This window comes from Hevea brasiliensis, chromosome 17 (genome assembly GCF_030052815.1).
Source record: "Hevea brasiliensis isolate MT/VB/25A 57/8 chromosome 17, ASM3005281v1, whole genome shotgun sequence".
NCBI classification, from domain to species: domain Eukaryota; kingdom Viridiplantae; phylum Streptophyta; class Magnoliopsida; order Malpighiales; family Euphorbiaceae; genus Hevea; species Hevea brasiliensis.
The window spans coordinates 35,016,676-35,038,877 of record NC_079509.1 but is presented as its reverse complement, the minus strand read 5'-3'; the positions used below and the strand labels follow the sequence as shown (position 1 = coordinate 35,038,877).

The 22,202-nt window shown below is 36.7% G+C and overlaps 1 protein-coding gene across 1 annotated transcript; it reads left to right on the top strand.

The window, feature by feature from the left end:
* Window positions 1-19,878: 19,878 nt before the first annotated feature.
* LOC110665527 (CBL-interacting serine/threonine-protein kinase 6) lies at window positions 19,879-21,875 on the top strand. Its single transcript, XM_021825699.2, has one exon. It carries the CDS (start codon window positions 20,249-20,251, stop codon window positions 21,560-21,562), a length of 1,314 nt encoding a protein of 437 aa, XP_021681391.2. The 5' UTR covers window positions 19,879-20,248; the 3' UTR covers window positions 21,563-21,875.
* Window positions 21,876-22,202: the final 327 nt, after the last annotated feature.

Genomic DNA, 22,202 nt, shown 5'->3' with positions numbered 1-22,202 from the left:
TCTGTCTTAGAAGTGGTAAAATGATTTTTAACAATAAATGGTTTTCTTTAATTTTTCTCAAATTAAAGTAGTGACTCCTTACTTTTCACTTCAGTGAGAATCGTTCAGCGATTGTAAAACTCTTGCGACATATATAATATTAAAATAGTAATATTTAATTACATATTTATTTAATAATTAAAAAATAAATTAAAATGAAATTAAACTTTACTCATGATAAACAGTTATTGAATATTGTTTGTATCACAACTAAAGAGTCCCTTTTTAATTATAACTTGATTGAAACATCTTATTTTGGCTAGAAGAATCACTTTTTAAGTTAAAGCTTCCAATCCATAACTTTAATATAAAAAAAAAAACTTTCTTTCAAAAAAATAAGTTAAAATGAAATTTCAAATTTAATTAATCTTAATAAAACTTTTAAAATGAAATTTTAAATATCTTATACTTAAAAATTTAAAGAAGATGAGTTAAAATGAAATTTCAAATATTTTATTTTTTTTAATTCCAAATATTTTATATCTTTTTAAGAAAATTTATTTTTTTAAAATTATGCTTAAGTGTTAATTATTGTTGAATAAAAATTCTATAGGTTGAATTTTGCTACTTTAAAACTGTAAATTTTTAAGCTCAATCTTCAATTAGAATTAAAAAAAAAACAATAAAGAGTATTTTTCTTCAATGATAAAATTTGAAAAATTAAATATTTAACTTTTTTTATAAAAAAAATGAATATATACCAAGGACGCATCGGGATCGAAAGGGAGATGAGCTAATAGAGAAGAAACAAAATCTAGATCTTGAACAATATATAAACAATTACAGAAATAAACAAAATGCACAAGAAAGGAAAATCTTCAGAAATGAAAATTAAATTTGTAAATTAAAAATTAAATATATATTCTATAGGCGGTAGAGCCAATCCGTTAAGAATATATATATTTAACAAAAATAAAAATTAAACTTGAAATTTAAATATGAATATACATGTATATATTCAATAGGCGGTAGAGCCAGTCCGTTATGAACATATATACATATATTTATGCAGATCAGGTGGTTGAACCGACCATATGCATGTAAAATAAATTTAAAATTTTGTAAAAGAAATTGAAGAAAACTTACTTTAAAATCTTATAAATTTTATAAGATTTATACAAAGGTTTTGGAGATGTAATTACGGGTAAGACTTACAAAAGTTGCTCAGCACATGAGGTTCCTAAGATCTACTACAAGGAAGTTACAGGGTTTGTAGGTTTTTAGGTGAGGTAGAGGTAGGGCAGGATGGGAAGTGACCTTCTTGCTCATTTCTTCACCTCGGGGTGAAACTCCTTTAAGACCTTCTTCTGATTCTCTCGGCTTAAGAAGCTTGAAAGGAAGAAGCTTGAAAAGGGAGAAGCTTGAAGAGGCTTAGGTAGTCCTAAGTAGAAGCTTGATTTTGCCTTGGATAGGTGCCCCCGTATATAGAAGTGACCAGGGACAGTTTTGTAATTTTTTAGAATCTTGAGCGATTCGCCACTTACTTTTCACATGTGAACGATGCTTGAGCGATTATGCGAGCAGTTCTTCCTGTCAAGTGAACAATGCCCAAACAGTGCTTGAACAGTTCTTCCTGTTGTCTTCACATGTAAACAGTAAAAGTGAACAGTGATAAGTGAACAATATCCTGTCAGATTTTTTGTAAGGAATAAAAGTAAAAGTGCAAAATTACAAGAGTAAAAATAAAAGCAGAATGAAAAAGTAAAATGGATAATTTTGCCTCCATTAATTTCTTTTGCCAGTCTTTTCTTTTCTTTTCTTTTCTTTTTTTTTTGATGGAGTGGAGCTGGGACCACTCTTTTATCCTTCCATCATGTTTTGTAAGTTGTGTCATGTCTCCTTGTCGTCACTCGTTTCGTCATCTGACGAGACAGAAGATAAGTCGTAGTGACTTTCATATTGAACCATGTAATTTTCATATTGCGTTTCAATATGAAAGGGTTTTGGACTTGGTAAATGTTCATAGTGGACATATATCCGAGAATATGTACCCATATGGACTAGCGCATACTCTGGATATCGATGTTTTTGCCAATTTTCTACGACTGTCTTTGCTCACCATTTGTTGAGTTGGACGAAATGGTCTTCATGATTGCATGGCTAATCCAAAAGATGATAGAGAGGAGGAAGTTTTTTATCCAAGTAGAAGTAATTAATCGCTTGTTATAGTTCTCCATTTGCTAATACTTTTGGAGGTGTTGAAATGATTTGTATGTTGACTGGTTTTTGGTAGAATAATAATCTTCTGACTTCTTGAAGGACTCTATTTACCAAAAACCTTGTCTTCACAATCAGATCTTATGTCTTAACAAAAGCCTTAGGTTTTCAGATGATTCCTCAACATCTAGTACTGTTGACATAAGAAGAGTGTCTTGTATACCATCTGTCATTAGTTTGCCTATTACAAAACCAATTGGAATACAAAATATTCAGTCTAGGTATTCTACCTCAGACTTACCTAGCTCTTCTAGGTTATCTACTTCAGAAATACTTGGATCCACTTTACAAAACGTAAATTACTCTACAAATGTTCCATATCCAGTTTATACAAATTTGCAAAACGAGTCTGTTCAGGGTGAAACCCAAACAGAGTCAGAACCCACTTCTCCTACCTTTTCAGCCATTACAGAAAATGTAAACTATGAACTTAATGTGCTTGAAAAAGAATTTGAAGTGGACAAATAATATTTATATGATGATTTTTTTTCTCCTAAAAATCATAAAAAGCAAATATGGTTTTTCAAACATTTCAACGATCGAAGGAAAGAAATTTAAAAAGAATATTATGATTTTTTATATGAATATAAAGTTCATATTCTTTTCTTTGAATGGTTTGAAATGTATGTCGATTATCATGACATTCCATATCCGTTTTCAAAAATTTCCAAAAAGTCAAAAAAATCTACAAAATCAATAGTCCCAATTTCAAAACCTTCTCAGATTTCAAATCCTAAACAACAGGAGTCAGAAGATAATCAATCAGAGTTCATTGTGGCTCTAAAAGATCTTCTAAAGAAAGCAGAAGAAAAATTATATGTTAATCCTGTTACTATTAAAAATAAAAAAAATTCAAAACAACAGGGTTTAAAGGAACAAAACTCTCAAGAAACCTTTAAATTACAAAAGAAACTGCTTCCAAAATCAATCCCAGAATTACAAACAGAAAGTGAATTCAAAATCTCTGAATCCACTAACAACCATAAATCATTTAAAAAAGAAGAACTAGTCATTCAAAATTTGAGTACTAATTCTTCAAGTTCCTCTTCAAACTCCAACAAGGAGTCCGAAGAAAACATGCCTTTACAAAAAGATAGATTACTTAATAATTCATCTAATTTAGATTCTAAAATTGAATCTGAAGAAAATGCAAAAAATGTCAACATGCTTTTAAAAAATGTAGAATTAATCTCAGATGTTTTAAAGAATGAAAATCAGAGAGAATTACAAAACCCTCCAGTCCAATGCCTCCAAATAGAAATAAAAATCACTAAGAATGAGCTTAAATAGCTTAAAGAAAAAAAGGCACAGGACTCAAAAGCAATCCAGCTTTTGTTTTCAAAACCCCAGGAAGAATCTGAGAATAATAAAGAAAAAAATTTGGAACTCAAAAACCTCAAGAATATTTTCTTTTCATCCTCAATCAGATCACCTATAGAAAATATTTGATACAAATTACCATTATTTTTTCAAAAGATTTCAAAATAAATACAATTGCCTTATTTGATACAGGATCAGATTTGAACTATATTAAAGAAGGAATTGTTCCAAAGAAATTTTATGAAAAAACCACAGAAAAACTTTCAGCGGCAAATAATTAAAAAATGGCTATTAGCTATAAGACAGAAGCCTTCATAGCTAATGGTGATTTTCTTTTCAAAACCTCATTCGTAATTGTTCAATATATTCATCATAGTGTAATCTTAGGGACTCCTTTTATTAACTTAATAACTCCTTACAAGGTTAACGATGATAATATCTCCTTCAAAACTACAAAACAAACTCTTATTTTCCCTTTCGTTACAAAATAAAAAATAAGAAATCTCAATATTATAAAAGCTTGTTCCATTTATAATAATGAGATTAATGTTTTAATCGAAGGAAAAAAGCAACACTTGTTGTATTTAGAGCAAGATGTTTCTTTAACAAGAATTGAAAAACAATTACAAAACGATTTGGTAAAAAAGAAAAATTCGGACTTCAAAGCTCAAATTGAAAGAGAAATTTGTTCTGATTTACCAAATGCCTTTTGGGATCGAAAACAACATATGGTAGATTTACCATATGAAAATGGTTTCGATGAAAAACAGATATCTATAAAAGCCAGACCAATCCAGATGAATGCTGAACTAGAACAACATTGTCCTTCAAAAATTTTGGATTTAAAGAAAAAATGATTAATTACAAAATCTAGATCTCATTTGAGTTGTGCAGCTTTTTATGTAAACAAAAATTCATATATAGAAAGAGGCACTCCTAGATTAGTAATTAATCATAAACCTTTAAATAAAGCTTTGAAATGGATCAGGTATTCAATTCCAAACAAAAAAGATCTTTTACAAAAACTCCATTCTGCATTTGTATTTTCCAAATTTGATATGAAATCAGGATTTTGGCAAATACAAATTGATCCAAAAGATAGATACAAAACTGCATTCACAGTTCCCTTTGGACAGTATGAGTGGAAAGTCATGCCTTTTGGCTTGAAAAATGCCCCATCAGAATTCCAGAGAATTATGAATAAAATCTTTAATCCATATTCAAAATTTTGCATAGTCTATATAGATGATGTTCTTGTGTTCTCGCAGTCAATTGAACAACACTTCAAACACTTAAGAACATTCTTCTCTGTTACAAAACGAAATGGCCTTGCCGTTTCAAAATCTAAGATTTCTCTCTTCCAAACCAGAGTTAGGTTTCTTGGTCATTACATATCCCAAGGAACCATTACTCCAATAGAGAGAAGTCTAGAATTTTCAAACAAATTTCCTGACAAAATCTTGGATAAAACCCAGCTACAGAGATTCTTAGGTAACTTGAATTATGCCTTAGATTTTTGTCTAAATATTAACCGTCTAGCAAAACCCTTGCATGATAGGTTAAAGAAAAACCCTGTTCCATAGACAGATCATCACACTGAAGTGATCCATCATATTAAACAACAAGTCCAAACCATTCCTTGTCTGCATTTAGCAGATCCATTAGCCCCTAAGGTAGTCGAGACAGATGCCTCAAACTTAGGTTATGGTGTAATTTTAAAACAGGTTCAAAATGGAAAAGAACAAACCATTCTGCACATTAGAATGATTGTCAAAAGAAATACTCTACCATCAAAAAAGAGATTCTTGCAATTGTCATGTGCATACAAAAATTTTAAAGTGATTTATTAATTCAAAAATTTTTGCTTAGAATTGATTGCAAATCAGTCAAAGAAGTTTTGTAAAAAGATGTTCAAAATCTTGTATCAAAACAAATTTTTGCACGATGGCAAGCAATTTTAAGTATTTTTTATTTTGAAATTAAATTTATAAAAGGAGATACAAATTCCATCCCAGACTTTCTAACCAGAGAATTTCTTCAAAACAGGCCAATGCCCAGAAAGAAAATGTGACACCCCTTACCCGTGTACAGTATACCCGAGTAAGTAATGCCACCTGGTGTACCGGCACACTCTAATATTCCTCAATTAATTTAGACAATGCTTTTGCATATAATTTATGAAATACAATTTATTTAAACCATTCATCAAAAGTATCATTCATTTAAGGTTCCGAAAATTTTAAAGAAAATCCAGTGAGTCTGGCTAAAAATGGAGAAAACCGTTCTTCGGAACCTGTTAAAAACACTTCCAATAGACAAATTCATTCATTCTCAACTTCAATATCATCACACAACTCAATATCAAGGTTTCAACAATTTTTCAGTTTCAGGTTTCAACAACCTTTTCATTTCTCAACATCCATTTCTCATATACAAGCAATAAATACATGCTCAAATCTTGCATTCATAGTCATAACTTTCATTATTTACATAAACATCAAAATATATTACATGAGTTCAAATACATATGAGAAAATACAAATCTGCTACAAAATATCAAAATGACAAAATGACACCTAGTGCCCTACCGATGCAATCGCAGTAGTGAGGTGAGACAGCGAAGCGTCAGACGGACTCACCCAGTCTGTGGTCTACTGGGCTCACGATCGGAATCTCCAGTACCTACGCGTGGCAAAAGCAACGCGCTAAGCAATAATGCTTAGTGGTGCAATAATATAATAGAAGAAATTGGCAAGAAAATAAATGTGTATGCAAAGTGTATGCTTTCTTTGTTTGATTTTGGTATATTCATTAATTCATTAACTCTATTCACTTTTATTCATTTGGTTGCCCCAAGTAACCTACACTAGATGACTGGACTGGATAACGGGTAAACTGGCACTGGGTACCTAGTACCTCGGGCCGTCACACCATTGGTCACATACGTATCTCCCGGTGTGCAACAGAACAGCTAACAAGCTGTAAATAATATCCGGCACAAGGCCAAGTCTCAATACAAAGTCAGAATGGCTAAAAGCCATGAAATCACAGAATAGCATTTTTGCCATGTGCAGTACTGCTAACTGAGCCCTATTGGCATGCCAAACTATCCAAACCAATCTTGTTAGGTATACTAGGGCATTTGAAACTCTTAAATTTGTCAATTGTGAATTTCAATTTTTTTGGTGTTACTATTCATCATTGGTCAACAAAAATGTTGACTTTTAGAATAAAAATGTGTACATCAACTTTGGCACTCCCAACATACCACATTTGGTGTTTAAAACTTGTTGGCATTAAGTGTTTTTACCATTTCTAAGCATTAAACCAAAGGAGCAGATTTTTCAGATTTTGTACCATAACTTCACTGTTCCATTGGACACTGTTACTGTTGGAATTTGAAGAAATGTAAAACATAAAAGTTGTTCCTTATTTTGTCTAGTTGAATTTCCTTTTTTGAATCACTCCATTTGGAGTTTTGTAGCTCCAGATATGGCTCAAAAACCCAGGCTGTCCGGATATGCAGTCTGCAGAATTTTACCATATCTACAGTGCATGAACAGTGACTTGAGTCACTTGGTTGACTGGGTTCTGGCCATAATTTGGGGTAGGTTCCTTCATGAAAGTTGTTTGTCTATGTCTTAACTTGTTGCTGTAAAAATTTCAGACCAATTGACCAAATATACAGTGACTTATGGCCAAATGAACAGTACTGTTCATTTGGTCAAATTCTGCAGAGGTAGTTTCAGGGTTCCGGATTGTGGCTGAGTTTTGACCCTTTTGCTTTGGTCTTTCGGGCATGGTTTCTTCAGCAAAAATGTGCCATTATAAGCCTAGTTTCATGTCCAATTGGCCAATCATCAATTGGACAAGCACAGCCAAGTTATGGCAGTGCAAAGGGACTGAAATTTCAGTCCCTATGCTGCTGTCCATAGGGCAGATTTCACCTCACTTTGCCATAGCATTTTTCAGTCCCATTTATGGTCAACATATCTAAAATGGTCACTAATTGACCATTACAATGTGCCCTAACAATTTCCTAAGCCAATTCACACTTTCACCTTTCCAAACCCTAATTTCCATATGAATTTTTCACAACATGCTTTAATTAACTATCTCTTTCAATAATCACATGCATACATGGTTTAATCTTGATATCTAGTCCACTTTAAGTCCATCAAAACACTCATACCTTTTCATTCAATAGGGCTGCCAAAACTTAGGGCATGGATAGACATAGATTTCATTCATTTTAGTTATAAATTCCTACTTATTCCAAGTCTCTAACATAGAATTTAAAAAGCTTTAATTGTATATATGCACTAACCTTGTTTGGGCAGAATTTTCCCAAGCAATTCCTTCACTTTCTTGGCTTTTCTTGGCTGCCAAAGGCTTTAGCAAGGTGCTAGGGCAAGTTTTAGTGAAGCTAGGCTAGGATTTTATGGTGAGACAAGGTAGAAAATCAAGCTTGCTTGATTGAGCTCCAATGGAGGGTGGAAGGAAGGGTTCACGTTTTTGGTGGAGAAGAAGGAGAAGAAGAGCAGCTGATTTTTGGTCCTCATTAGTCTTCATTTATCTCTTTAACTTGTTAGTCAAAGGATGGCTTATTTGTGATTGGTCCACATTTCCTTAATGACATCACTTTGAGGTCATAATTTGCATTTGTTGCATTTTTCTTTTCTTTCCTCCACTACTCATTTTCAATTTAATTTCTAGCAATATTTCTTCATATTTTATGTCATATTAATTATTTACTCAACTGGATAAGTCGGCCAAAAATCACCTCGGAAGGCGAAATGACCAAAATGCCCTCCGTTTGGCTTAACGGGTCAAAATCGTCTGTACCGATTGAAAAATTTTTCTAGGTATTTTCTTGGCATTCTAATGCCATGGGAACCTCAATTACCCTTCTCTGGAGTCCCAAAAATTATTTTATAATTTTTCCACCGGGTCTAGGGCTCCTCGTTATAGAACCGAACTTCCTCCTGACCCATCGCTTGGGCACCTACTGCTTGACTCGGCTTGTATTTTATTTCTAAAATTTTTACTAAATTTTTCTTATTAATATTTGAGTTAATATAGTTTCCTAACTTTAGTTTAAAAATTATTCCGGACGTTTCTAGCTGTCCGACCGACACCGGCCACCGAATAAAGAGGATGTACGGAGTGGTTCTCGGGAGGGTGTTACAACTCTTCCCCTCTAATTTAAATTTCGTCCTCGAAATTTACCTGATGCAAACAGTTGAGGGAACTGTTGCCTCATCGGCTCTTCACTTTCCCAAGTTGCCTCCTCGGTGTTGTGGTGCCTCCAAAGCACTTTCACCAATGGAATTTGCTTGTTTCTCAACTCTTTCACTTCCCGAGCCAAGATCCGTAGAGGTTCTTCTTCATATGTCAAATCCGGCTGTATTTCAATTTCTTCTCTGGAGATGACATGCGAAGGATCTGAGCGATATCTTCTGAGCATAGACCCGTGGAACACATTGTGGATCTTGTCCAGCTCTGGTGGTAAAGCTAGCCTATAGGCCACTGGACCCACACGTTCAATGACTTCATATGGGCCAATGAACCTAGGGCTTAACTTACCTTTCCTTCCAAACCTCAATACCTTCTTCCATGGTGACACCTTGAGGAACACTTTGTCGCCAACCACATATTCTATTTCTTTTCTCTTCAGGTCGGCATAAGATTTACATGCATGCGAGGCAACCTTCAAGTTGGCTTTGATTATTTTCACTTTTTCCTCAGCCTGTTTCACCAGGTCTGGCCCTACCAGTTTGTCTTCTCCCAATTCAGTCCAGCACACTGGAGTTCTACATTTTCTCCCATACAGTGCTTCATATGGGGCCATTTGAATGCTAGCTTGGTAGCTATTGTTGTATGCAAATTTCCGCTTGGGAGGTATCTATCCCACTTCCTCAAACTCAATGACACAACTCCTCAAAGATATCCTCAAGGACCTGACAAGTGTTTCACGTTATTGTTATCATTTCAATTCAATATTTGTATAAATTTCATTGTTTTAAATTGTTTAACTGTATTACTCTTTCAGTTTGCACATCCGTCTGAGTATGGAAATATTTGATTAAATGGAGTTGTGTAACCAAGGATTCATGCAATTTCTTCCAAAATCTCGATGTAAACCTTGGGTCTCGATCAGATATGATGGAAAGTGGGATTCCATGCAGTCTAACTATCTCACTGATATACAATTCTGCTAATCTCTCTAGTGAGTAGTCAGTCCTAACTGGCAGAAAGTGTGCTGACTTGGTCAATCTATCCACTATTACCCATGCTGCATCATGTTTCCTCTGGGTGAGAGGCAGACCACTTACAAAATCCATGGTGACCCGATCCCATTTCCATTCAGGTATGCGTATAGGCTGTAGCAAACCCGATGGAACTTGATGTTCTGCCTTGACTTGCTGACATGTCAAGCATCTAGTCACATAGTCAGCTATGTCCTTCTTCATACTAGGCCACCAATACTGAAGCTTCAGGTCATGATACATCTTTGTACTTCCTGGGTGCATAGCATATACACTGGTGTGTGCCTCTTTTAGAATACTGGCTTTCAATTCCCCATTATCCGTACACACGCCTTCCTTTGTAGTACAGACACCCATCTCCTTTTACCTCATAATCGCTTGCTTTTCCTCCGGGATTTTGCTCATAATAGCCATTAGCTTCTCATCCGCTTTGCCCATCTAAAATCAGAAAGGTGTTTGGCCTTACTTGCAACTCACCAAAATAGCTCCATCTCGAATCAAAGATAGACGGGCATTCAATGATCTCAAAGCAATCATGGATTTTCTCGCCAAAGCATCAAGAACTACATTTGCCTTCCTGTGATGGTAGTCAATTACACAAATAATCCTTCAGAACTCAATCCCTCGCCTCTGTCTAAGGTTGAGCTCCTTCTGGGTTGGCAAATATTTTAGGCTCTTGTGGTCTGTGTAAATGTAGCACTTTTCACCATACAAGTAATGCCTCCATATCTTCAGTGCGAAGATAATTGCTGCAAGCTCTAGATCATGGGTAGGGTAGTTCTGTTCATGTGGCCTTAGCTGCCTGGATGCATATGCGATCACTTTCCCCTCTTGCATCAATACACACCCTAAACCATTATGTGAGGCATCACTATAGACCACAAAGTCCTTTCCGACACGGGCCGTGCACACCGGTGCCTCACAACATAGCCTTCAATTTCTCAAAACTGATCTCGACACTTGTCATTCCAACAAATCGACATTCTTGTGTAACAACTTGGTCATTGGAGCAATATTAGGAAAATCCTTCACAAATCTTCTCAGAATACCCACTAGCCCCAAGAAGCTTCGACCTCGGTTGTATTTCGGGAGGCTTCCATTCCATCATCGCTTCTATTTTCTTGGGATCTACCTAATCCCATCACCGACACTATGTGTCCAAGGAATGCAATCTCATTCACCAAAAGTCACACTTGGACAACTTAGCATACGCCTTCTTTTCCCGCAGGTTTGCGTAACAATCCTCAAATGTTCATCATGTTCTTCCTGGTCTTGGAGTACACCGAATGTCATCAATAAAAACCACTACGAACCGATCTAGGTATGGATGGAAGATACGGTTCATAAGGTCTATGAACGCCACTGGTGCATTTGTTAGGCCAAAGGGCATCACCGTAAACTCATAATGCCCATACCGGTCCTGAATGCGCCTTGGGCACATCTACATCTTTCACCCTCACCGATGATACCTCGATCCGAGATCAATCTTAGAAAATACTCCTGCTTCCTTCAAGTGATCAAACAGATCATCAATTCTAGGCAACGGATACTTGTTCTTCATACCACTTTATTCAACCGCCAGAATCAATACATAGCCTCAAAGTCCCATCCTTCTTCTTTACAAACAAAGACCGAGCTCCCCATGGTGACACACTGGGTGTATGAACCCCTTATCCAAAGAATCTTGCAATCGAAGTTTTCAACTCCCTCAATTCTGGGTGCCATCCTATAAGGAGCAATGGAAATGGGTGTCAGACTGCAGTTGTCTCAATAGCAAACTCGACTTCCCTTTCTGGTGGCAAACCAGGCAACTCTTCAGGAAATACTTCTGGGAAGTCTCTCACTGTGGGTATGTCACTCAAGTTTGGCTTAGCCTGCCTAGTATCCACCACATGTGCTAGGTAGGCTTCACACTTTTCTCATCATTCTTCTTGCAATCGTGGTCGAGATGACATTGGACAAGAAATCTATCCTTTCACCCACAACAGTTATCTCATTACCCTCCTGAGTTTATAGAGAAATCCTCTTCAATTTGCAATCAACTATTGCTTGATGACGTGACAACAAGTCCATTCCCAAAATCACGTCAAACTCATGGAAGGGCAACTCAATCAAGTCCGCCAAGAATTCATACCTGAATCCTCAACGGCAACCTTTGTATACTTTGTTCACCACTACATCGTGGTTTAATGGATTAGTGACCGTAATGTCTTGGTCACTTTCCCTACCAAGATCCCCTTTCTACGGGTAGATTGATGCAGATGTATGAATGAGTGGATCTGGATCCACCAATGCATGCACAGGAGTATTGTAGAGGGAGAACGCACTCGATGACGCCCGGCATCTTGCTCCTCCCGAGCTCTCGTGGCATAATTTCTCGGCAGTGGCTCGTTATCCGCCTCTCACTGGCTCGATGCGTGCCTCGTGATGGTCCCACCGCTGATTTACTGCACCTTCTACCCCTTGGTGGGGCAGAGCAGTGCATGCGCTTGTGTTCGAGTAGCCGTAGTAGTTCTGCGTGGGCGTTCCTCAACCGATGCTCTGTTGACCCACACCTCAAGCGAGCACCGCCACTCTCCAACACTTCCCTTATGCCATCTTTGACAAAGGTGGACAGTGGAAGATGCCGGCTGGTCCTCGAACCCCATCCTCGAGAGCGCCACCGATGGTGTGGACCGACTCTCCTAGGGGTGAATCGTGGCCTGGGCCCCGAGACCGACTCGCCCCGTGGTCGAGCCGAACTTTGTGCAGAGGACCCTTGAACTTCTTCCTCGATGCAGAGCCGAACTAGACCGACCTGCCCTCTTCTCGCTCTCTCTTCTAGTCCACTCACTAATTCTCACTTTTTCAACCTTTATGGCAGCTTCCACTAACTTGGTAAATTCGGTGATTCCCAAGGCGTGAGCTGGATCTTGATGTTATCATTTAGTCCTCTTCAAATCTCTTGCATCTTTCACTTCATTTGGGACTATCTCCTTCCGTAGCGGCTTAATCGGACGAATTCTTTCTCATACTCACCACCGACAATTGTCTCGCCTCGAGTTAATAAATTCTCTTCTTCTCTCTTCCGGATATACAAGACCCACATACTTCTTCTTGAACTCTGAGAGAAAGAAGTCCCAAGTTACAGACTTCCGCCGCACTTCATCGACACCGTGTCCCACCACTCATAAGCATCATCTTGCAAGAAAGAGATGGCAGCTTCCGTGTTTTGCTCTGGAGTGCAAAGTGAAGTTGTTTTAGTATCGCCTGCCTGCTCAACCAATTCTACCGCAATGAGTCATCTTCTCTCTTACCATAGAAATCCACCGCCCCAAATTTTCTTAACCTTTCCAGTGTGATTTACTGTGGAGCCGGTGGTGGTGGAGGTGGTGCCGGCATTACCCACCATCTCTGTCTAAAGAAGTCGGCCATTTGTTGGAACATGGCTCGTGGAGGCCGAGGTGCTCGCTTGAGTCGGGCGGAGCAGATTCTCTCATGCCCCAGCCTCACCGCCGCATGTGGAGCATGACTCTCCACTTCCTCCTCGACTGCCCTCTGCGATGAAGGGTCCATATCCTATTTAACAAAGACAAACAGATCTGCGTTAGTGTCACCTCGACTCTTACAAATGCAATGCATGGTATGGACTCAATCTAGGCCCAGAAACGCCTAAACCGTGCTCTGATACCACTAAATGTGACACCCTTACCCGTACAAGATACCCGAGTAAGTAATGCCACCGTGTACCCAAGACACTCTAATATTCCTCAATTAATTTAGACAATGCTTTTGCATATAATTTATGAAATACAATTTATTTAAACCATTCATCAAAAGTATCATTCATTTAAGGTTCCGAAAATTTTAAAGAAAATCCGGTGGAGTACCGGCTAAAAATGGAGAAAACCGTTCTTCGGAACCTGTTAAAAACACTTCCAATAGACAAATTCATTCATTCTCAACTTCAATATCATCACACAACTCAATATCAAGGTTTCAACAATTTTTCAGTTTCAGGTTTCAACAACCTTTTCATTTCTCAACATCCATTTCTCATATACAAGCAATAAATACATGCTCAAATCTTGCATTCATAGTCATAACTTTCATTATTTACATAAACATCAAAATATATTACATGAGTTCAAATACATATGAGAAAATACAAATCTGCTACAAAATATCAAAATGACAAAATGACACCTAGTGCCCTACCGATGCAATCGCAGTAGTGAGGTGACACATCGAAAGCGTAATCGCCGATAGACTCACCACCTGTGGTCTACTGGGCTCACGATCGGAATCTCCAGTACCTACGCGTGGCAAAAGCAACGCGCTAAGCAATAATGCTTAGTGGTGCAATAATATAAGAGAAGAAATTGGCAAGAAAATAAAGGTGTCTGCACAGTGTATGCGGTCTGTGTTTGATGTGGGTAGAGTCATTAATTCATTAACTCTATTCACTTTTATTCATTTGGTTGCCCCAAGTAACCTACACTAGACGATCGGATCGATAACGGGTAACCGCACTGGGTACCTAGTACTCGGCCGTCACACCATCGGTCACATACGTATCTCCCAGGCAAATAATGTCTAACAAGTCAGAATAATATCCGCACAAGGCCAAGTCTCAATACAAAGTCAGAATGGCTAAAAGCCATGAAATCACAGAATGGCATTTTTGCCATGTGCAGTACTGCTAACTGAACCCTATTGACATGCCAAACTATCCAAACCAATCTTGTTAGGTATACTAGGGCATTTGAAACTCTTAAATTTGTCAATTGTGAATTTCAATTTTTTTGGTGTTACTATTCATCATTGGTCAACAAAAATGTTGACTTTTAGAATAAAAATGTGTACATCAACTTTGGCACTCCCAACATACCACATTTGGTGTTTAAAACTTGTTGGCATTAAGTGTTTTTACCATTTCTAAGCATTAAACCAAAGGAGCAGATTTTTCAGATTTTGTACCATAATTTCACTGTTCCATTGGACACTGTTACTGTTGGAATTTGAAGAAATGTAAAACATAAAAGTTGTTCCTTATTTTGTCTAGTTGAATTTCCTTTTTTGAATCACTCCATTTGGAGTTTTGTAGCTCCAGATATGGCTCAAAAACCCAGGCTGTCCGGATATGCAGTCTGCAGAATTTTACCATATCTACAGTGCATGAACAGTGACTTGAGTCACTTGGTTGACTGGGTTCTGGCCATAATTTGGGGTAGGTTCCTTCATGAAAGTTGTTTGTCTATGTCTTAACTTGTTGCTGTAAAAATTTCAGACCAATTGACCAAATATACAGTGACTTATGGCCAAATGAACAGTACTGTTCATTTGGTCAAATTCTGCAGAGGTAGTTTCAGGGTTCCGGATTGTGGCTGAGTTTTGACCCTTTTGCTTTGGTCTTTCGGGCATGGTTTCTTCAGCAAAAATGTGCCATTATAAGCCTAGTTTCATGTCCAATTGGCCAAACATCAATTGGACAAGCACAGCCCAAGTTATGGCAGTGCAAAGGGACTGAAATTTCAGTCCCTATGCTGCTGTCCATAGGGCAGATTTCACCTCACTTTGCCATAGCATTTTTCAGTCCCATTTATGGTCAACATATCTAAAATGGTCACTAATTGACCATTACAATGTGGCCTAACAATTTCCTAAGCCAATTCACACTTTCACCTTTCCAAACCCTAATTTCCATATGAATTTTTCACAACATGCTTTAATTAACTATCTCTTTCAATAATCACATGCATACATGGTTTAATCTTGATATCTAGTCCACTTTAAGTCCATCAAAACACTCATACCTTTTCATTCAATAGGGCTGCCAAAACTTAGGGCATGGATAGACATAGATTTCATTCATTTTAGTTATAAATTCCTACTTATTCCAAGTCTCTAACATAGAATTTAAAAAGCTTTAATTGTATATATGCACTAACCTTGTTTGGGCAGAATTTTCCCAAGCAATTCCTTCACTTTCTTGGCTTTTCTTGGCTGCCAAAGGCTTTAGCAAGGTGCTAGGGCAAGTTTTAGTGAAGCTAGGTTAGGATTTTATGGTGAGACAAGGTAGAAAATCAAGCTTGCTTGATTGAGCTCCAATGGAGGGTGGAAGGAAGGGTTCACGTTTTTGGTGGAGAAGAAGGAGAAGAAGAGCAGCTGATTTTTGGTCCTCATTAGTCTTCATTTATCTCTTTAACTTGTTAGTTAAAGGATGGCTTATTTGTGATTGGTCCACATTTCCTTAATGACATCACTTTGAGGTCATAATTTGCATTTGTTGCATTTTTCTTTTCTTTCCTCCACTCTTCATTTTCAATTTAATTTCTAGCAATATTTCTTCATATTTTATGTCATATTAATTATTTACTCAACTGGACAAGTCGGCCAAAAATCACCTCGGAAGGCGAAATGACCAAAATGCCCTCCGTTTGGCTTAACGGGTCAAAATCGTCTGTACCGATTGAAAAATTTTTCTAGGTATTTTCTTGGCATTCTAATGCCATGGGACCCTCAATTACCCTTCTCTGGAGTCCCAAAAATTATTTTATAATTTTTCCCTGTCTAGGGCTCGTTATAGAATCGCAACTTCCTCCCGATGACCCATCGCTTGGGCACCTGCCGTTTGACTGGGCTTGTATTTTATTTCTAAAATTTTTACTAAATTTTTCTTATTAATATTTGAGTTAATTAGGGTTCCTGACTTTAGTTTAAATATTTTTCCGGACGTTCTGGTCTGACCGACACCCACACCTAATAAGTAGGATGTACGGAGTGGTTATCGGGAGGGTGTTACAGAAAAATACCAAGGCCTCAGCCTCAGCCTCTACAAAACCAAACCCTACAAAATTAGCCATCTCTTTTGCAAAGCCTATACAAACTTGGGCAGACATAGCCGAAGCAGAAGAAGAAGAAGATCATACAAAATATATTGAGTCTCAGGCTCCAAAAACTGACATCCAGATTCAAAAATGGATAGAATCACTATCCAAATCTCCTGAAGTTCTTCAGGCCTTACAAAACATTACCCAGAAAAGGTAAATCTACAAAAACTTTTTCCAAAACCCTTGAGAAAGGAGAATCTTCCTCGCAAAAAACCCTTTCTCAAATATTTCTCAAGCAAATGAGATTTTACAAATCGAATTCCAAAACAGTCTTTCTCAACCAAATTCTTCTCAAATAGTTTTGTCCCAGATAAAATTAAAAAAGAAGTCTTCACAATGGATTACAAAAACACATTTTTAAAATGTTTTGATTATAGAGGATGAATTTCTACACCAAGACGCCTCTATGGCAATTTCAAAAGCTTTTTCAAAAGGATGGTATTACAAACCATGGGATCTTACCAAGACCCAATCCTACTACCAGGCAATCCTTGAATTCACTGGCTCAGCAAAATTCAAGCATTTTTACTTAAAAGAAAACCATGCTGATCCAGCTTATTCAACCTGCCACATCCAAAACATTCTTAATCCTTTTGATTGGGGGCAAGAACTTACAAAACCAAAAATCTTTCAATTATCATTTCAAAACAAGATTGACCATTGCCAACATTTCAATTACTAGGATTACCAACAGGCATGGTACAATACATTTCTCATACAAAATCACAAGAATAGTCATTCATGGCTGTTCTATTTCCAAAAAATATTTGATCCTTCCAAAACCCCTTCATGGTTTGCTCAGTGGTGAAAGTATTTTGGTGCAGTACCTAAAATTCTTACACCAGAAATATCAGAGAGTTTAAACCTTTTCAAAACCCATTACAAACCCTTACCCAAAGAGAAAAGGTTTTCGCCTCTTCTCTTGTTTTCTTCAAAATTCTTTTTACCTTAGGTTCTCATCTGGTTTTTTGAATTTCGACCCCAAGATGGATTGAACTCTATTACCAAAAGATTCAAGGTCAAAAGGTGGGACTCATTCAATGTCCCTGAAGCAATTACAAATTAAGGAATAAAAGCCTAGCTTAAGGGAAAAAAGCTCTTGCCACAAAATACAGTACAAAACCAGTTGTTTTTTGCCCAACGATCACATGCCATGGCTAGATTGGCGGGAGCTAAAAATGATGAAGAATATTTTGCAATAATGCAATAGTTATTGCAAAACAGAGTAAATTCCTCAACAGCTGATTCTAATTCAGAACCTATAATCGATTTGGAGGATGATGATAATGAAGGTTGTGGTACCTCCTCACAGGCACCAAATCTCTTATAAAAAAAAAAAAGAGAAAAAGAAAAAGAAAAATAAAAGGAAAGAAAAGAAAAAATCGGCAAAAGAAAATTATAGCGGCAAAATTATCCATTTTACTTTTCCATTCTACTTTTATTTTTACTCTTGTAATTTTGCACTTTTACTTTTCTTTCTTACAAAAAATCTGACAGGATACTGTTCACCTATCACTGTTCACATTTGAAGATAACAAGAAGAACTGTTCGAGCACTGTTCACCCGACAGGAAGAATTGTTCAGACACTGTTCAAGTACTATTTACACGTGAAAAAGTAAGTGGTAGATATTGTTCAAGATTCTAAAAAATTACAAAACTACCCATGGTCACTTCTATATAAGGAGGCACCTATCCAAAGCACTTCAAGCTTCTACTTAGGACTACCCAAGCCTCTTCAAGCTTCTCCCTTTTTAAGCTTCTTCCTTTCAAGCTTCTTAAGCCGAAAGAATAAGAAGAAGGTCCTAAAGGAGTTTCATCCCGAGGTGAATAAAGGAGCAAGAAGGTCACTTCTCATCCTGCCTTACCTCTACCTCACCTACAAACTTCCTTGTAGTAGATCTTAGGAAGCTCATGTGCTGAGCAACCTTTGTAAGTCCTATCCGGAATTACATCTCCAAAACCTTTGTACAAATCTTACAAAATTTATAAGATTTTAAAGTAAGTTTTCTTCAATTTCTTTTACAAAATTTTAAATTTATTTTGTATGCATATGGTCGGTTCAACCGCCTGATCTGCATAAATATACATATATATGTTCATAACGGACTGGCTCTGCCGCCTATTGAATATATACATGTATATTCATATTTAAATTTCAAGTTTAATTTTTATTTTTGTTACGTATATATATTCTTGACGAACTGGCTCTGCCGCCTATAGAATATATATATTTAATCTTTAATTTACAAATTTAATTTTCATTTTTGAAGATTTTCATTTCTTGTACATTTTGTTTATTTCTTTAATTGTTTATATATTGTTCAATATCTAGATTTTGTTTCTTCCCTGTTAGCTCATCCCCCTTTCAATCCCAGTGCATCCTTGGTGTGTGTGTGTGTATATATATATATATATATATATATTAACTATCATAGATTGAATGATTATTTTCATTAAGTTGAAATTTATTCTTAAATTTTATAGGAATCAATATAATTTTTTTATTATCTATTCTCATAAAAAAATTTATGGACAATTTTTTTTATGGGATAAGTTAAAATAATAAGACAAGTTAAAGTTAGGCTTTATTTGATAAAAATAATTTTAAATATTTTTATTTTTTATGTTTTAAATATTTTATATATATTAATGATTAAAAGAAAATAAAAGACAAATTAAAATAAAAATTAAAATATTTTATATTTTTATATTTAAAATATTTTATATTCTTTAAATAATTTTTTTAATTATACCAAAGTGTTAATTATGATGAATACAAGTATTAAATTTTAACTAATAATTTTCATATCTTTAGCTTTCATTCATATATATATATATATTCATTCAATTTAAATGATGCTTTTGTTACTTAATGTATTTAAAAAAATAGAAATTATATATTATGAGAATTAAATATTTTACTATAGGGAATTATATAATTATTTTTTTTAATAAAAAATAAATTAACACTTAAAATATTAGAGATAATTAATCAATGTATTATTAAATAGTTATTTTAGTTAAATTAGAGAATTAAATAATAATTTTATTGGGAATTCATGTTAGGGATTAAATAATAATTTTATTGGGGAAATCATGTTAGGGACAGAACGGTAATTATGTCAGCCACCATACCGCTTTATAATCAGCAGCGATTACATTAGCTCGGAGAAAATAGAAAAACAAACACTCTTTCTTTGCTTCGTTTTTTGGGGGGATTGAATCCTAATTTTTTGTTTTCTCTTTTCTGGAGAGAATCTCCTGTGGGGAATGCAGAGAGATGAGAGGTGCTTCGTTGACAAAGAGTGAACTGTGTGGCCGTGCCAAACGGTGTATCGGCGGCCGAAATTGCCACCGGAAACACGTCGAGGACGGGTGAACTGATCCTTTCTCAATCAAGAAAACCGCACAAACTCCCTCCTTTTTTATTTTCTTTTCTCAGAATTTTTTTTTTGCCTTCTCGCACCTCCACATCTTTGTATATACTATTAGAATAAAATCTTGTCTCTGTAGCGATTCTCTTTCTGGGTATGGCTGAAAGGAGCAAAGATGGTCACCCGACCTTGCTTCATGGGAGATACGAGCTTGGCCGGATGCTCGGACATGGCACTTTCGCTAAGGTCTACCATGCTCGGAATTTGCAGACGGGAAAGAGCGTGGCTATGAAGGTGGTCGGCAAAGAGAAGGTCATAAAGGTCGGTATGATGGAGCAAATCAAGAGGGAAATTTCTGTTATGAAGATGGTGAAGCACCCAAATATTGTCGAGCTTCACGAGGTCATGGCGAGTAAATCTAAGATCTATTTCGCTATGGAACTTGTTCGAGGCGGTGAGTTGTTCTCCAAGATTGCTAAGGGTCGATTGAGGGAGGACGTTGCTAGAGTTTATTTTCAGCAGTTGATATCTGCCATCGATTTTTGTCATAGTCGCGGTGTTTATCACCGTGATTTGAAGCCCGAAAATCTTCTTCTGGATGAAAATGGTAACTTGAAGGTTACAGATTTTGGGCTCAGTGCCTTCTCTGAGCACTTGAAGCAAGATGGATTGTTACACACCACCTGCGGCACGCCGGCCTATGTTGCACCGGAGGTTATTGGGAAGAAAGGATACGACGGAGCTACAGCAGATCTCTGGTCCTGTGGTGTTATTCTATATGTTCTTCTCGCTGGGTTCTTGCCATTTCAGGATGATAATTTAGTGGCCATGTATAGAAAGATATACAGAGGTGACTTCAAATGTCCACCGTGGTTCTCCCCTGAAGCTCGCAGATTAATCACAAAGCTTCTCGATCCAAATCCAAGCACTCGAATCACGATAACCAAGATGATGGATTCCTCATGGTTCAAGAAATCAGTACCTAAAACTGTGAGAAGTAAGGAGGAAATGGAATTTGATGCCTTCAACGGAGAAGAAGATGGCAACAATGGAGGCAAATCAAAGCAACCAGAAACACTTAATGCTTTTCATATAATATCTTTATCAGAGGGGTTTGATTTATCACCACTCTTCGAAGAGAAGAAAAGGGAGGAGAAGGAGGAGCTGAGGTTCGCCACAACAAGGCCAGCAAGCAGCGTGATTTCAAGACTAGAGGAGGTGGCCAAGGCAGTGAAATTCAGCGTGAAGAAGAGCGAGACGAAAGTTAGGATGCAGGGTCAAGAGAGTGGAAGAAAAGGAAAATTGGCCATCGCAGCAGATATGTTCGCAGTGACGCCGTCGCTGTTGGTGGTGGAGGTAAAGAAAGATAATGGTGACACATTAGAGTACAAACAATTCTGCAGCAAAGAGCTGAGACCGGCTCTCAAGGACATAGTGTGGACGTCTCCTGTTAATTCTACAATCGCTTGAGATGACAAGTGAGATATGGAGGTGGTGGGAAATCGAAGATTATTGTTGTGTGATTGTTATTATTGATTTCGAATCTTGATCTTGTTAGTGTTGCTGTTCTTGTTCTGTTATCAATGTGATTGCTGTTTGAGAAAATATGCTTTCTAATATGTGTGAGTACATTCCAAGTCCAAGTGGGTAAGGTAATTGGTAGGTTTATGCAGAGAAATTGAATGGTTGGTATGCAATTGAATTATTGTCCTGTTATCAGTGCACTCAAGAAAGATTGTTATTGTGTGATTGTTATTATTGATCTTGAATCTTGATCTTGTTAGTGTTGCTGTTGTTGCTCTTGTTATTAATGTGATTGTTGTTTGAGAAAATATACTTTGTAAGGTTGGGCTGCAATTGAATTATTGTCTTGGTGTCAGTGCATGCAAGAATTGGCAAGGACGGGTAGTTTTCCTTCGTCTGTGTAAAGGTTCAAGAATTGGCTCCATCCGTTTCATTTGCTTGATAATCGGTAACTAGTCGTCGCTATCGTCTGTGAATTCTTGTCAGTCTCTCCAATTTGCCACATTTGTCTTTCCTCATCAAAATGATGCCTTTTAAGGTTCATTTGGGATGGAGGTCTGGTCACACAAGGGTTTTTTGAAAAAAA